This window comes from Pleuronectes platessa, chromosome 21, assembly GCF_947347685.1.
Source record: "Pleuronectes platessa chromosome 21, fPlePla1.1, whole genome shotgun sequence".
In the NCBI taxonomy this organism is placed as follows: domain Eukaryota; kingdom Metazoa; phylum Chordata; class Actinopteri; order Pleuronectiformes; family Pleuronectidae; genus Pleuronectes; species Pleuronectes platessa.
In genome coordinates, this window is record NC_070646.1 from 6,172,122 (window position 1) to 6,189,742 (window position 17,621).

At 44.7% G+C, this 17,621-nt stretch overlaps 1 protein-coding gene across 15 annotated transcripts in view; it reads right to left on the reverse strand.

Annotated features, from left to right (window-relative positions):
- The window catches only part of tcf7l2 (transcription factor 7 like 2), an 89,487-nt gene that overhangs the window by 43,297 nt on the left and 28,569 nt on the right, over positions 1 to 17,621 (reverse strand). For 9 of the 15 annotated variants that reach the window (XM_053413422.1, XM_053413421.1, XM_053413418.1 and 6 more), the window contains 2 exons: positions 14,839 to 14,940; positions 7,857 to 7,916 (listed from right to left, as the gene is read on the reverse strand). In XM_053413422.1, coding sequence (XP_053269397.1) covers positions 7,857 to 7,916; positions 14,839 to 14,940 — 162 coding nt within the window. The remainder of the gene's footprint in view (positions 1 to 7,856; positions 7,917 to 14,838; positions 14,941 to 17,621) is intronic. The other 6 variants (XM_053413427.1, XM_053413425.1, XM_053413426.1 and 3 more) reach the window with 1 other exon arrangement.

Below are 17,621 nucleotides of genomic sequence, written 5' to 3' on the forward strand. Positions count from 1 at the left end.
TTTTATAAGATAGATTTAAATGTATTCATTTTAATATGCAAGTCATTAGAATCTTCCACGACCTTGCCGACATTCCCAGAGTTCCCATGTCTTGTCCAGACCCCAAGCTGAACAAACTGGTAGGTTGTGTAAGACACAGTTCCACGTCTGTCTCTGCTCCAGTGGCAGAGCGCCAGGTCATTTCGCAGCACTGACTACCAGCCTACTACCCCACCCACCCACACCCACACCCACACACACAGAGAGAGAAACACGTATTTATATTCACAGGGTACAATAATCACACAACCTCAACTGCAGATACACAATATCTTCCTCCCCTTCTGTCCTCCTCCTCTTCCATTTCCTCCTCCTCCTCCAAACACACAAGCCCAGCCAAACACGAGGAGTCTATTATGTCAAGGCGGATCACAATGACTCCAACCTGACCCTCTCTGCAGCCGTTCCCCCGCTGGCGTGACTGAACCTGAACTTACTGTTTGAGGTTAAGGATTGTCCACAGTCTAAACAGGTGTGTACTTATGCAGATGCGCAGCTCAAACATTTGGTTTGCATTAGTTGCTGCAGTGGAGCCAAAGTGAGCTTCGCCTAGAGCAGTCACGTCTAACATGTCATTTGGGGATGGTGATCAACTCGCTTTCAGTTCCTTGAATTCTGGAAGTGGCTATTTCCTCAAAAATCCAAAAGGTGAATACATGAATATCATATTTAGTATATTTTAGTGGTGCATATATGAAACATATGGAATCGTGAGTTCGATGCTCCACTCTCGCAAACATTTTGACATTTTCTTCTATCTGAAGGAACTAACAGACATATGGCAGATTGACTTCTGGATACAAAATGTGCAGGATCTATTTATACGATTGAGTCATAAGCAGCTTTGCTAATTAACCAAATTAGTCGCAGTTTCCTCCGTCCTTCACATCACATTTAAACAGTTGCTTAACTCATTGGCTTCGTCCTGCTGCTCGAACGTGAAGGTTCACAGAGACCCTTGTATGACGTCATTTCTTTACCCCCCTTGAAACAGCTTAACATATCCAAACACAATGGTGCCTAACAGAGTCATGACTGCCACATCGCCTGCAGACACTTCAAAAAGTCACTTCAAAAAGCAGATATTTAAAATTATCTTCGGGGCTGATTCCAATCTGCTTTTGTTATTCTTCACTAATCCCATCGGGCTTATTCGCTTTGATTGAGTCGAATGCAAAATGAATAAATTAGAAATCAAGGGTGCGACGATAATTTGTTATGTTAACGTGATTATTTCCATTCTCACGAGCACATTAACGTTTAAAATTCCAATAGTTGACGTTGTGAAGTGTTGATTCTACGAACAACAACATGGGTTAGTGGTTTCTTTCTGACATAACCAAACCCCCCACCCCAAAAAGTGAGTTGGCATAAACAGGGCCGACAAAAACAAATGGGAACTCATGCTGGAGGGAGGCCGGAGGAACAATCTCTGTCCCCTCTCGGTTATCCCGGAGAAAGAATCTGGTTTAAAAAAAAAAAAAAAAAGTCATGGATTCCAGAGAACGCCAGTGAGAATCAAGCGAGCTATTCATGCTGCCAGTTGATTTAGGCATGCCTCACTACACACCAATCAGCCCGGCCCCGGCCCAGCCAGCCACTCACTTGTCTGCCTTTCCAACACAAGATGGAGACAGTGCCAAAAGTTCCAATTAAAATATCCATTTGTGATGTCTGTGCAGAAAAAAAAAGAAAAAGAAGAAGAACAAAAAAATAAACAAGCACCGGGCTTTTTCGATAGCGTAGGAGAAAATACAACAAAAGCTGCCAAAATTCTGTGGACAAGCCACATACTTAAGAGTTTTTCTGTCTACACAAACTAAATAAGTGCGAGGAGTGTGTATGTGGGCAGAATGTCTGTGCGCGGGGACGAGAGACAGACAGAGCGTGTGCGCGCGCGGCAGCGGGAGCGTCTTGTTATGGAGGAACAGAGCATGTTGCAGATAAGAGGGCGACGCTGTTCAAAGGAAAAGGCAGGCCGGTAAAGTGTGCGCCGATTCGACATCATTGCCTTACTGTCCCTTAATGAGTCTGGAGAGGAAGCCTGGTGTCCACGGAATCCGCTCCTGTCTCGCTCCAATCACACTGCCGGGCTTCTTATTCAAATCTCACACCCAACTGTCACGCAGCCAGTCTGGCCGCGCTGTTTATCTTACTCCAGGAGGATGTTAACAAGACAAATGAATGAATAAATACACAAATAATGCGTTTAGGTAATGTTAATAATGTATGAAATGGAAGCTGCGTTTTGACAGTAGCGCTGCACTAAGGATTCCTTCCACAACTTCGGTGACAGGCTTGTTTATTCTTTTCCCAGCATGCAATTCTCTGCATCTTTCCGAGGCGATGTCTGGCCGGTGCTGAGCGTCTGTGGCAGATCTCGCTGATGAGGGAAAGTGGTGTGACACATTAGTTTAGACTCCTCTTCCATGAAAAACAGCCGATACGCCAGGAAGACTGAGCCATCTCATCTCTGCCTTCATCCAAAACCTCTAGTATGATGATCCTCCTTAATCTCATGGAATCCAGGTCTTCTGTTCACCCCATCACACTTCCCTCCTGCTATGACCTGACTGATGCCAGTTACGGTTTAACAGGCCATTCAATTAGAAGAGTTTTTCTATTTTTTAAATGCCGGATTATAAATAAATACGAAAGCCTGTTCACACCTGCACAGGTATGCAAGAGCAATTCACACAACAGCCACCTGCCTAGGAGAAGTGTCCAAAAACTTCCAGGGTTATTAGGGGGGAGAAGAAGCAATACAAATAGAATAAATAAAGAGGCGCAGGGAATAAATGCTCAAAGACACTGACTGGGTAAGAAAATAAGTCTCGCATCAGATTCCTTCCCCGGGCCGAGACAAAAGCAGGGTCTGGCTCTCAGACACCGTCGACTACACAAGACTTAGAAGACGGAGGAGAAGAAAAAAATAATAATAACAACACGCACATCAAAACCGGAGCCAAACAAATCCAAGAAAAGTTCAGATAGGTCTTCATTGGAGCTGCCGGGAGGGAAAGAAATCAAATAAATTGGGGGGGGGGGGGGGGGGTGTTAGTCTCGTTCGGGCTGGCCCGACAAACCTGAAAACACTGTTTGGAATATATGAGGAAGGTGACGGAGGACGATGCTAAATGACTCAGAAAGCAGATACCCCGTGTTTACCCCAGCGAGCTCCCGAAGAAAAGCCCCTCTCCTGTTATAAGGTGGGCGGGAACAGAAAACCGAATTCAAGGCAGCTTAAGTGCTCGCCGGAATCACTCAGCATTCCACAGTGACTCCGCACACACACATCTACACAGTTCAGATTTGTCTGTGACAGTGTATTCATCCATAACTGTAAATTGTTCTTAGGGGAATTTGGCGGGGGCTTCGTGTTCCACCCCATTTTCCCCTTGCTCTAGTCCCCTTCTTCCCTCTCTCTCCAAAAAGCTGTCTCCATCACTCTCATTCACAAGCTGCTCCAACATACTGTACGTCGCTCCGGCAATTGTGGAATCGCTCAACAACCGAGTCATGACAGAACCAGATGGATTCACGAGGCCACATAGTGATCTGGAGCCTATTCTGAAGGATGCAACAATTACTTGTTTGGGGGCATCCATGACAGACTGATTCTTTATCACTCTTTTGATTTTTACATCTGCCAAGGAGGTTAAGTTTTCACCCATGTCCATTGGTTTGATTTTTTGTTAGCAAGGTTACAAAAAACTAATATTTAATGGATCTTGATAAGAAAAAATCTAGCATGTTTAAGGGATTGGTATTTATGAGCGTGTATAACTTGAATGCATATCCAAATAAAAATCCAGATCTAGTGAATGAAAATGTATTCCTAGGGGATTAGCATGGGGAAGCATGCACTCTACTGAGTGGCATTCCAGTTGATTGTGTTTTTAAAATGTGCTCCTTGACTTCTTAATAGGTGATGTGGTAGAAGGTGTAATCATTGGGGCTGCGGTTGTTTAAATATTTTGTAACAGGATTCCTGAAAGGCTTGAAGAGACAAAGTATCCGAGTGTCAAACCTTCCCGAGGGCAACTGAACTCCGCCCTGCTTGGTGACAACAGAGAAGTGTCTGACAGACTGAAGTGTTCCAGCTCACATGTACAGAGCATGTTCCTAAAAGCCTAATTACGCCAAGACCAACAACTTCAAGTCAAAAGTCAAGCTGGAGGAAGCATCCTCGCTCCTCTCGGTTTGGGAAAGGTGCATTAAGCATCTACTGTCTTGGAACAGCATGTCACCAGTTTATCTGTTGTGATCATTACTTATGTTCAAGTCCCTGATATTAAACAGCTCAAGACATCCAGAGCGCTGCTAAGACACTGAGAAGATCAGACGAACCGTTATCCCTCAACTCCCCCACTGCTACTTCCCTCACTTTAACTCTAGTTGTTGTTGTTGTTGCTGTTGTGTCGTAAAATGACAGCTTCCTACATATAGAGAAAGCCAGACTTTTATTTGTTGGCTCAAATCCACACAAAAAACTTTCTTCTACTTCAGAAAGGCTTTCAGATTTAAAGAAGCACAATATTGCAAATACAACTTCACAAGTTCAACATTTTAAACCCTGTTTCTTTTCGGGGACACTGATTCCATGGTGTTCCACGTGTCTACAGAACATGCATGCAACAGTGCCGGTGTGTGCACATGTGCAAGTGTCATAACACTCAGGAGAGTACTCCAAATTCTGCAGGCCACCTCTGGGATATTTACTAAGTCACTTCACCCTGTTCTCACAAGTTCACTTCCAAACTTCCTGGAAAAGAAAGAGCAGATATTTCTGAGGAATAACAGAGAGGGTTAGTGCGAGCAATAACATTGTGTTTAATCCCACACAAACTCTGCCTCGTACCGGAGTGAGAGCAGCGAGCCAAAAGGGACTTGCAGCAAAAACAAATTAGCTCTCCCGCAGACGGATGTGTGTTAGCAACGCATAACAACAGAACCCAGAGTCAGAAGTTTATCTAAGAAGGTGGAAAGAAATGCCTGAAATTATCTAAACCATGCATCATCATCCTAAATTTGGGTTAGGTACAAAATAAATAAGTTATCATGCGTTTCTTATTCTTCCCCCCTCCTTTGCTATGTAGTTCCCCTCCCCTTTGCAGCTTGGTTCAAACTTCCTTGCTGCTGCTGCTGGGAAGAAGAAAAAAAGAGAAATGAGGTCACGGATCGCCTTACTCCAGCCTCCCTCCGTATGGTCAAATCCCCCTCCCCTCCCTCACCTTCCCCTCTCACTCAAAACCTCATTCCTTCACTGTAGCCACCCCCCCCCCCCCCCCCCCCCTCCACTCTAGCCCACCACTGCCTCACTCCACGTTTTAGTTTCTTCCCTCCCCTCCCCACAACCACCCCCCACCCTTCCCGTGCCCTCGGCCCAGTGCTAATTGGTAAATCTGTTGAACCATGCCAGCCCCAACAATAAGACACCTGGAGTTCTGTCAAAACAAGTTTCTCAGTGAAACGGCCCTCAGTGTTAATACAGTAGCGCGGGGAGCTGCCGAGTGTGTCGTCGCTCGCTAGGCTGGAGGAGGCTTCCCTGTCGGGAGGCCATTTGTCATCAATTTGATTATTTGTCAATATCGTTTCTGAAACTTCGTCCTGGTTCTTTGTGCAAAATGAACTGTGATCAAATCGCGATTGCCACATCTCCTTTAAAGCCTGCCGGTTTAAATTGTTCAAATCCTTTGGCTCAGCGTTCGCCTCGCTCCACGTGCCCGCCCGTAGGTCAGATCTAATAAATTCACATCATCGTTTGTAAAGATTTAACCTGACCTGACCTGGCTCTGAGTGCCTGTCATCTAGAACTCAGGTCCCACCTACGGTACAAGGACACAACACATGTACTATTGTAGACAAAGGTGTGTTTGTATGACACACACACACACGCACAGATACACACAGAGAAAGACAGACAGGCACACCCAACAATGATCCTGCCAGACCTTGTCAAACAAGTTCTAGCAAAGGCGCTTGTATAAGAACGAGAGGGAAGGGAGGGAGGGAGGGAGGGAGGGAGGGAGAAGTTAACGCGGGGAGAGGAATGTTTTTGTTATTCTTTTTTTTTCTTCACTCCACCATCATATCATTAGCTGTTTGCACAATCAAGCATGGTTTACCTTCCTTATGTTCCTCTCGTCTTCTTTTTTTTTTGAAGGACTCGTGTTATTTACAGACAACAAAGGCCCAGCGGAGAGTGAAAAAAATCAACAAGCAATTTATTAGTCAAACTATTCAAGCAGGCAAATCCACAGAGCCCCAGTCGCCACCTAGGAGATTAATAAGTTGCCCTCTGGGCTGCGTGAAACCAGCCTCTCTGTGGCTTCACAGAGCCTGAGCTGAAGCAAACTGAAACACGGCCTGTTGATGGCATCAGCTCCCCAGTAACAATCGAGACTCATTCTACATTCATGTTTCTTTAAATGACAGCTAGCGTTCGAGGGACTTATTAAGAAGTTGCAGCGCTTCTGGACCGCAACTCCCTTCTGAATCAGAAGGGGGCACAATAAGTGTGTTACCAAGCGACATAAACCCTGTGTGTTATTACTCCATCTATTTCTTTGTTCTAATATTCGGAGCCAGATGTTGTGGATAAAGAGAACTCTTCAAAACAGCTGCGCAAAGAGACACAAACTCCTGCTGGTGGATTGTCAGCTTATCCAAGCCAAAGTGCATCCACATTTCTGAGACAATGGCACCCCCAAACTAAAAAGGGATGTTTCCATTAAACCAGAACCGTGCAGAAGCCAAGACCCCGTGAGGGAAAAAGGACGAACAGAGAAGGGAAAACAGCAGTGGGGAATTGTGTTGAAAGCTGAACAGGAAAACAACATGACTCTGGACTAGGGCCCGGTTCAGACCTGGTGTTGACATCCATCCTGAGATCCGATCACAAGTGGACAACGGTAAGTTCATCAGCTGGTACTTGGCATCGGAATGGGTCCTAAATTTGTCTTCACTTATGATTGGGTCTCACTTTCCGGCTCTATATGCAAATAATCGCGACGGTTATTTGTATTTTAGAAGACCGAAACAAACTTAGCAGGTGGACATGGGTTTTTCAAACTGATTAAAAAAGGGGATTAACTCATTAACTGTTGCCAGTAGGAGTTTGCGTCTGTGCCCCCCCCCCCCGCTGCGTCATGTTCGATGTCACAAATGCACAGAAGACGGAGAAGCTCTCTCACCTCGCTGTCTTGCCAATTTGGCACGTTCGTCCGGGAGCGTCACGTTTCCATCGCTGCCAACTGGAGTCAATTAAAACCCATGTCTACTGCTAAATCACTTGACCCGGGAGTGAATGCCAATTGTATCCATTCCCATTGCAGGCCAGAGATTAGCCAGATGTGTGAGCGGGTGTTAGCGCGTTTGTTTACCAGCGGAAAAGGGACTTAAGTCAACAGATCCCAGGGCGCATGTATGACCTCAACTTAGCGCAGCCGACTTGTGACCGGATCAGTCGGGACAGATGTTAACAGCAGGTCTGAAAAGGGCTCCATCTTTCTTTAGCGTTTACAAAACTCCATTAAGCATTTTGGTTCACCACTCTGACACGAGTATCCCATCACCTGCATTGTCATTTCATAAATTAAAAAGCACATCAGCATCAAAGCAGCAGCACGGAATCAGCACAAAGCACAACACAGCATGATTATCATCAGCAACAGCAGGATTTAGTTTTATTTATTTTTAGTCATTTCATTATTTTCTTTGTTTCAAATCATCAATTATCAGTGGTTAATTTGTGTGTGGAATCAATCAAAAAGAAATAAGATGTAAGATATTTTGGGAATTCAAAGGTCTCTCACCAAATGAAATTGGTGAAGGCTCAGATCTGACTGTCCGGGGAATTCCCAGCAGAAGGGCCCCTGAAAGGCAAAGATGGACGGTCCCAAGTCACACAATTATATCAGCTCTCCATCTCTCACACATCTGCACACAATCCCAGCCAACCAGGTTCTATGCAAAAGCAACATGCTCTCTCAGGAAATAATGCATCCCCTGGCTTTTAAGTTATTTAAACTACCACCTCATCTCTGCTGGCTCAGCTCTCCCCCAGGTGCATGTTCAGCCCCATTATTACTAATTTTACACAGAGAGAATAGGAGAACACCAGCTCTGAACTGGTGGACGTGGCTGCTGGTACTGGCTGGCTGGTTGTTAGAACAGTATTTCACTTTAGTACAACAGTTAACCTCCTTAGCATCCAAACCTTCACAGATGTTCAGGAGCAATCAGCTGCTCTGGGGATCCTCCGTCACTAGCAAGGAGGTGAGTTCAAGCAATAGAGAGGGTGAGTGCCAGGGTCATGTTGGTCTGGGTATTAGTGATGTTAAAAAAGACATGTTATAAAATAGGTTTTAAAGAAAAGCGAGAAAGTGTGATTGCTACAGGTCCCCAGAGCAGTCACTTCTTATATCACTACAGTTGTAATTGAGAACTGCCTCATCTCATCTTTCTCCCAGTTTAAAAACGGATCTTGGGCATTCAGAGGTTTACCCGATCCAGATTTGTATCTATTGCCCTAACAGCAAAAATAAATAAATAAATCTGATCTCTTTGATAGATGCCTGGACATGACAGAGGACAGGAAAGGAAGAAGGTACAGGGAGGTATAGATTTCCTAAGGAAGCAAGGACACGGTAGCAGAAGTCTCAGAACATGCAGAGAGAAGCAACAAGGCCTTTAGTTCACTGCAGGGCACCAGTGCATAAAAAAGCTACTGTGCAGATCGCTTTCTCTTCACCAAGATCACTGGGTTCTACTTGTACTTGAACCTGGGGCGAGTGAGATAACTGTTAATAACACAGTGGTTATTGGTGAAGCACACCACACACACACACACACACACACACACACTTACAGATACAAATATGTATTATCCTTTTAAATTTGCGTGTCCAAGACAGAGTCACACATTCCCTGGGGTAGCTCAAGTTCACAGGGGTTATGCATCGGTCAAATACCACAGCAAGGAAAAAAAGACGACAATGCCCCTCCAGCTATTCACACGCACAGAAACACAGAGGGACAACGCAAAAAGCTGCCTTTCACACCCCCTACAAATCAGATGTTGTAATGCTCCTTAACAACGATCTTCACTAATTCAATATACACATTCGACGAGAGAGAAATGTGCAAAGTTCGGGCAATTCTGAATTCTGGTTGGTTTGCCCTCACCATTAGAATCGTCATTAAACTCAACTGGGGGTTTTAACCTCAACATGTTACGGTTCTTCTGTTGAGTTCATAAAGGAGTTTGAAGACTCTTCAGTCACTGCTGTGGTATTGTTGCTAACTGAGTCAACACTGAGTGGATTGTCTGTGGGAACGAGTGGCCGCCCGGACTGCCGGACAGACAGAATGACGGAGGTGCTCTCATTTTCATTGTCACGGTTCCCGGGGCCTGACGCCACGTCTCGACGGCCTCGGAGTTCAGCCAGAGCGGATGATGTAAGTTTGAACCCTCGAACAAACGTCTTGTCTGGGGAGGACTGCGAGAGACAGCTGACAGGCAGTGACGGGCGCTAACTGTCGCTATCTGAGGTTTGGATCACGCGCCTAAGAGAGCCCGGGCGAAAGAGATAACATCTTCAATTGTGGTAAATGCAAATTTAGATTTACATAACAATACAAATCACGATACGAGGGGAATGTCTGTTATAATACATAATCCTAAATGCAAATAGCGTTTTGAAACTCCAGATCCGAATGTAATAAATGTGTGAGATGTGAGCTTGGTCTTGCAGCAGAGGTGACGGATGGCTGGAGGGATGGATGCACAGAAAGAAGACAAACAGGAGGGGGAGAGGTTATTTGGAAAAGGGCTTGAAATGCAGAGGGAATGCAGCTTAAGGTCGGAGGGATAGAAAGAGCCCTCTAGGTAAAGCCGATGGACGGTGTGTGGGTGGTGCTGGCTGACCATGGGGTCGCTCATTAACAGCTGAGGAGGCCAGGCCTCCCAGAGTCCTGAGCAATTGTTTGGCCGGCCCAGGTGCACAGCCCATTCAGACCACAGGAAGCCCCTTTTATCCCTGTTCCTCCAAAATGGACGGAGAAGCAGTCAAGGAGGGTGAATGTGATCCGGGGCTCTGTCTTTTTCTAACGCTGACCTGGAGTAGCAGTCACATGTGGGGATCCGCAGAGTTATTGTGGCATGTCTTTTCTGAACACTCGTCTAAAACGCTGAAAAATTTCCCGTTTTTAACTTTGTATCAAAAACATATCGGTCCTTTCACACAGCCCCTCACCAGTGCACATTCTTCAGAGGAACAAGTGAGAGTGAATGGGAATAAAATCAGCATGTTCGGTCGTTGTAAAGGCTCAGGTGGGAGGTCTTCAGGCCGTAAAAATGGCCAGATTCCATCACTTCCTCCGCACTAATTACCATACACTTGGAGCAAGTGCCCTCCCTCTCTTCATCCCTGAGCCCATGCTTCACTACCTCTGACACACACACACACACACACACGCACGCACGCACGCACAGGCGCACACAATAACAACACAGTGAGCCACAGTTGGGAAATGGTTAACACTCCAGCCGTCCCCTGCTGCCAGTGAAAGCCCACAAAACAATGGAGACATTGTTCGGCCAGGGCTCTGCTCTAGACTCTGAGGCTGTGTGTGTGTGTCTATGTGTGTGCATGTGTATTTACTTGAATGTCGGTAAAGTAATTTTTTGTGTGTAGGCTCTTCACATGTGCATGTTTCTGCCCCAGTTCCCAGAATGGCCAATTCAGCAAAAAAAAAATTGCTTTTAGATCTCATTCAGGAGTTTGTTCTTTTTATGAAATTGCAAAAAAGAAAAAGGTTGATCTACTAAGATGAGACACCTTTCAGCCAAATTATGTCACGACATTACCAACACGAGCCTGGACTCCTGCCGAGTCCTTTGCTGCACCGCTGTTGATGCTATCGCACATAAAGTGGTGGTTTTACTAAACAATCTGGTGTGGTATGTTGTGGGGCTAATGCAATAATCACAGTCTAAATTACAGTCAAAAACACACATCACTTCGTAAATTCATCCACCAGCTGCAAAGTATCCGCAGGCGCTCCTCGAGTCTAACACGTCAAATTAAACCATCACAACAAGAATGCAAGTTGACAAAGTGCGAACTCTTTATGATCTTTCCCTCAGGAGCTTTGCGAGAGCATACGAATGTTTGTGGGAGTCTGTCCCTCAAAAAAAGATATACATCAATAGGTGGATGAATATCGAATAACTTTCAGCCAATGGCATAAAAGTTCAGCAGCGGCAGGTTTCCAGGCTGCCTGCGGGGCGGTCAGCTACTTCAAAAGGTCCAGCGTGGCCCCCTTTGAGGGCATGATAAACAGGGGCATTCAGCGTGCCCTCAGAAAAACCAGCCTGCGCGAGGTCACTTCCTCTTTTCTCGGGCCGAATCCTCTAGTATATTCCATCTCGGCTGAGCCCTGCAGCCAGACTGCCTGTCTGTCTGTATCCAAGTCCCTGTCTGTCTGTCTCCTCTCCTCCGTCCTTCTCCTCCTTGGCCACAACTTTCTAACAGGCTGTATCTGCAGCCATATATCTCCCTCCCTCTATCTCTCCCCGCCTTTCTATTGTTGTTTCAACGGCGTCAGGGTCACTCGGGGCCCGGATCGCCGTTATCTGGCAGGCCAATCGACGGCGTCTTATCGGCGCCTGTGCAGCCCGCTCGCGCTGCAGACGGGGAGAGGTCAAGGTGCCTGAGTGTGTCGTCGCATTTGTAAACAAAAAGAAAACCACCGTTTACAGCCCAATTTATTGATAAGGGGATCACGTACTGGAACACGCAGGCAGACATCTTGTGGTAAAAAAGAAAAAAGCTTGAGTGATTTGAGTGACACCGGCGGGAGTCCGTGTGGGGTTATCATTGGCATTCACGATGCTGTCCAGAGTAATCTGTCTTTTCTATATGTACGACAGCCGGTATGATGCAAACCAGGGAAACATTCAATCGCACTTCCTTCTCAGTCAGAGGTGGATGCCGGAGCAGGATGGAAGGAGCGCCAACAATACAAGCTGCATTTCACATTCAATTTCATCACTTGTGCTAACAGCGAATTGTGTGCCTGTGCAGTGATGCTGCAATGCCTCTGATCTTAGCAGCCTGTGTACTCTATCAAACAGATCACACTAGGGCTGGGCAATATGACCACAAATATTACAATATATATTCCCTCATATTGATCAGTGTCAGTGCTAATCCCGATGCACGTTTAACAGCGCTCCCACTGCTGCGCTCGGCTGTTTGCCTCCTCGCTCTGCTCAGAACTGAAGCCTCGGAAAAGAAAGCACGCAGAGGGTTTAAGTTTCAGATCCTGAGATATTCATCGCCACATCCAACTGTTTTCTTGACCTCACAAAGACGTCTTTATGTCTCTTAACTTCATTAGTTTCTCAGGTTTTGCAGAAATTGCCTCATCATCTGTGGTCAGAAACTTCAGATCCCAAACATGACCTAATCAAGCACGTCATTCCCCAACCCGTCTGTGCAGAAATCCAATAAAGTAAAATTGTGTTTAAGTTTAACCTTACCATTAATGTAATAAAGATATTTCATATTCATATTAACAAAAACATAAAAGCATCAGCATCGTCCACTTACTGTTAACCACTAAAAACTATAAACTAGTACTCTTCCATTTGAGGGAAGTCAATTTTGTATTTTGCCATATAAAAAAAAAAAAGTTCACTTTTACACCTCACTAATCTGCCATAATCCACCAGATTTAGTTTTATCTCATGTAACTCAATAGCTAAAGCCACATTATTCTCTTATACTGGATGGGTATATACACTTCAGCCATGCAAGCCTATTTCTTTCCATTTGACTGCTTGTCCATCTTTTCTTGTTTCAAGTCTGTTTTTCGCCCTGTAGCCAGTTTTTCTGTTTTGTTTTGAGTTGAGTTGGTGCAGCCTGTTTGTTTCGAGCCTGTGAGGCTGTGAGCTTCACTGTTTGCATTTCAACTGTCTGTGTACATTGTGACAAACACTTCCTTACGTTTTCTATCTCAAAAATAACATTGAAGAGCATGTTGTTATAGCTACAGTTAATTTACCTCCCAAGGCATCTTTAAGGAATCAAAACAAATATTATCTATAACAACAGAGATGAATATAAAAATGGGTGATGACATTACTAGTGCGTTCAAAAGTTGCATCTGCAGCCATAACACTTAACTTTTGCTCCCAAACTTCCTTTAAGACTCAATCGCATAACAGGAGGTTCGATGGAAGAGAGTATTTACAGCCACATGACTCATAGCAGGATAAAACCTCAAGTATTTACCTGCAGCTTTTGCTTCCTACAACCAGTTTAATGACTTCATAGGAGCTGGGACTCTTTCAGCGTCTCCTAAAATAACAGAGTACGAAGAGGCCCCTGAACTCTTCGGTATAAAAATAACAGCAGCATCACAGGGGAAGATAAGGAGGGCTTTAGCTGGGCTTGTTTTGTTCAGAATAACACTTGTCAACGCTCACGCTTTGTCTTAAACACAACTTTTGACAAGGTTTCTGTTTGGAATAAACAACCTTGTCGACTCCTGCTATTTTGAGATGTGCTTAAATTAAATGGACAAAATAGCAAGGAGGCTTCGGCTCGCCAACTTTTGAGTAACTGCTTTCTTTGTTTCTGAGCTGATCAAATGTCAAATGTGACTCAGGGATATGCCGTTTCTTGATAGAGTAATTTTTTCGCCTTTAAAAATCGTAACTACTTTTTCTGAGAGCTGTGGAGCCATGATGTCAATTAACCGCTGTCTGCTGATGTACCGAGTACGTAAACAAAAAAGGGTCAGCTGTGTATTATCATCTCCAGCGCTGCACTTTCACCACTGGAGTTACAGTATTCATGAGCACACAAACTCGGAAGGCTCCTCCATCTAAAATTGTTACGCGTTCTTAAAATTTTCATTTTCAGAACAAGATGTAGACGATGCACGACTCCAAGACAAAAGTAGCAACTGTGCCAATAATGGCCGAGGGCATTCGTGGTCACCTCATTAATTCTGCTCAGTCCCCACACTCATTGATTTTCCTGCGCTCGCTAACCCCGTGACCGCATACGCACACCTCCCTATGTTCAACCTTTTCCGCTGACCTCGTAAAAACTTTATGCCCGTGGCTAACTGCTAAGTTCATATTCAAGTGTTCCTTCTAGAGCTTCTGCTATCCTCTTAGATATTGACATGCCTGGGGTGGACGCTCCATTACGTGTATGCGCTGCGTATGCCCCTATGGCTGTCCAGCCGACTCTCCTGCCAGAGTACTCCTCCAACTCCATGGATAGGCTAATCAATGCTGAAGGAACACCCACACTTTCCTCAAAGACAATCCCGTGGCATTCCAGCATTAGCTCTGAGCTGGGAGTTATCATTGACTCTGGGATTAGAGGCGACATGGCCGTCCAAAGAATAACTGCTCCACCTGCCACAATGGCAGCCCCCTGCACCATTGACCTCCTGATCATTAACAGACAAAAACTATACTTTCTGCAATATACAAAAACTTTCATTCTCAAAATTTGCACATCTAAAGCAAGAAGTTGACATAAAACATGACTGGAGCTTGTTAGTGACTGTGGTTTAAGGGTAAATGCATACCAGTGCGCATTTTTCCTATTACAACATCCATTCACGGGGAAAAGGGAAGGGCCTTAACCCTGAAGACGTGTTCAGGATGGATGAAAGAAGCAAAGAAGGGTTTGTTTGTTTTCTCTCTGTCATGAACAAGGGAAGAAGAGCTGGGGAAAGAGGAAAAGTACCGAGCGGAGTGTTACTTACAACGATGTGTGCCGGTGATGGGGACCTGGCATCTTTAAGTGCTTGTCTACTTTGAAGACCTCCTTGTTGAACATCTAGCAGGGGCCATTTCATCTGTAGGTACTGAATGGTAGAAAGGAAACAGAATGGAAAGAAAGAAAACAAAACTTGTTAACAATGCAGAAAGCAAAAACCAAAAAGAACAAATTAAAAGTAAGACAAAAAAAGGGAGACGACATTTCTTGACGGGGTAGTATGGGTGTGGAGACTCAAAAACATGGAAAAGCAAAGAAAGATCTTAAGGCGGGTGGTGGATGGGATGAAGATCGCAGAGTCCAGCAGGAGGACACACAATGGTTGCGTAAATGACACATTATTTCCCCATAAACATACAACAAACTGTTTAAGGAACCAGGCTCATTCACAGTGAAGGAAAAAAAAACTATTTTGGTTTTTCTAAAGTGGCAGGGGAGTGGATTTCATTAGGTCACTGATTCAGAGCTGAGGGAGGGGGGGGGGCAGCGGCTCGGGGAAGTACTGTAGGGAGCTTACGGCTTTAAGATGACCTAATGTCATGAATATGACTGTTGTCACAGTTTTATTGGAGCCCATAAAGAGGTTAAAGCGTGGCGTCTCACCACGCTTCTCTGAGGCTAAACTCCTGACTGCCCCATAAATGATTGACTTGGCCCCTATCGGAAGTCTCTCTCTTTCTTTTTCTCCACCCTCTCTCTCACTCACACACATAAGCACAGGAGAAGAGATAAGCAGAAAACAAGGGTCATGAGAAACATCTGTCTGTTATAAACTGGGTGGAGACTTTTTTTAATTTGATGACATGTGCTGTGTGGACTGTTCTACAAAAAAGGATTTACTTTGTACCTGCTTAAAAGGAGCAGAAAGGGCTCTTGAATTCTTCTTGGTGTATCCAACCATTAAAAAAACATGACAAATAATAAAAATACTCAGTGGCCATTGAGCAAATTCTCTGTGGGTTTAGTCACTGACAGCCAAGTGTTGACCTTCATACAGTATGTGGTCCAAACTCTGCTTATCAAAGTCACAGCCACCCAGTTTGAGGGGAAAGAGGTCACAGCAGCTGTTTCAACTCGGAGGCCTTTGGAATAGCTTCGGCTCTAAGAGGTGAAGGGTCTAGAAAAATGTGGAAAGGACAAACTTGTGTGGAACTTAATATCAGGGGCGACTGCTATAAATGGGGTAAAACCTAAGACCTTTAGAAAAAAAAATTTGCTCCACGCCTCCAGCTTGGGAGTACAACATGTGGATAGCGGATAGCAGTTTCAAAAATGCATAAATCCAAATGAAATCCCCATTTTGACAATAAAAGGAGTGGACGATTTCAAACAAAAGAAGCGGAACCAAGATAGGAGCAAGCATTGGTTCTGGCTAGTTAACACAGAGGAAGCTAACCGTTCTTGCCACATATATCTCCAAAGCAAATTCAGTGTTTTTAAAAAAGGGTAAAGGGGGTAAATCCAGTATTAATGTACTTGGACTTGGATCTATGCATGTGATCCCCTTTTTTTTCACTTCAAGATCCTGTCTGACTGGTAATAAACTGTATTACATGAAATAAAACCAAAGAGTTTCATGCAATCCTGTAACATTTCATAATCATCTCACCATAACTATTGGCCCAGAGCCTAGGATCACAATTTTGGCACTGGGTGTGTTATGAATTACAACCACTCGGTTCAGCCATGATCAAGTCCTCTAACACTGTCTCAGAAGTGCTGAGGGAAATTTCAAAAAAGTCTTCTATATGGAGGTGCAGGTATATTTATTTGTATGAATGTCCAAAGTGTGTGTTTGTCTAGTGCTCGTCAGAGAGCGTGTGGTGACCCTTCCTGATACCATGTCTAATTCAGCGGCTTTGTCCCTCCCTCTCAATCACACACACGTAAGCAGAGTAAAAACAGATAAGCAGAAACAAGGTTCATGAGAAACATCTGTCTGTTATAAACTGGGTGGAGTACTTTAATGCCGGGTGGACTGTTTTACCTAAAATGGTCAGCGTTATACCTTTTGAGATGAGCAGGGAAAAGCTCTCATCGTCTTCCATTAATTCAACCATTATAAAACATGACAAATAATTTAGAAAGCATTCAAATGGAAAATATTGTGAATAATATTCTGCCCGATGTTGACCTTCATGCAATATATGGTCCAAACTCTGCTTATCAATGTCACAGCCACCCAGTTTGAGGGGAAAGAGGTCACAGCAGCTGTTTCAACTCTGAGGCCTTTGGAATAGCTTCGGCTCTAAGAGGTGAAGGAGCTAGAAGCATTTGGAAAGGACCTTAAACCTAACAAAAGTTTTGTTCTGTCATAAATAACCACCACTCAATGCAACCCATGGTCTGGTCCTATAACACAGTCTTTATCTCTCCCTATGGAGACATCTCTTGTATGGAGATGCAGGTCCATTTATTTAATTTCTTTGTGCTGCCATCCAGCAAGGGTGACCACTAGTTTGTATGCATCTCTGAGTGTGCGTGTGTATGTGTGAGTGCGTGTGTGTGTGTTTGTGTGTGTCAGTGCTGGTCAGAGAGTGAGTGTGTCGCGACCCTTCCTGAGACTGTGTCTAAATCAGTGGTAATTAGCGAAAAGTTCACTGTGGGGTGCCTGCCAGTGGTAGACGCTGGAGGGAGTTATTGACTCCTTGTCCTCGGTTACAGACCCTGCAAGGAAAAAAAATCTGCTTGCTGCCTGGTCTTTCTCCACCGCTACCACTCATTTATGACCCCAAGACGACTTTTACTGCTAAAAAAACTGGGTTTGTT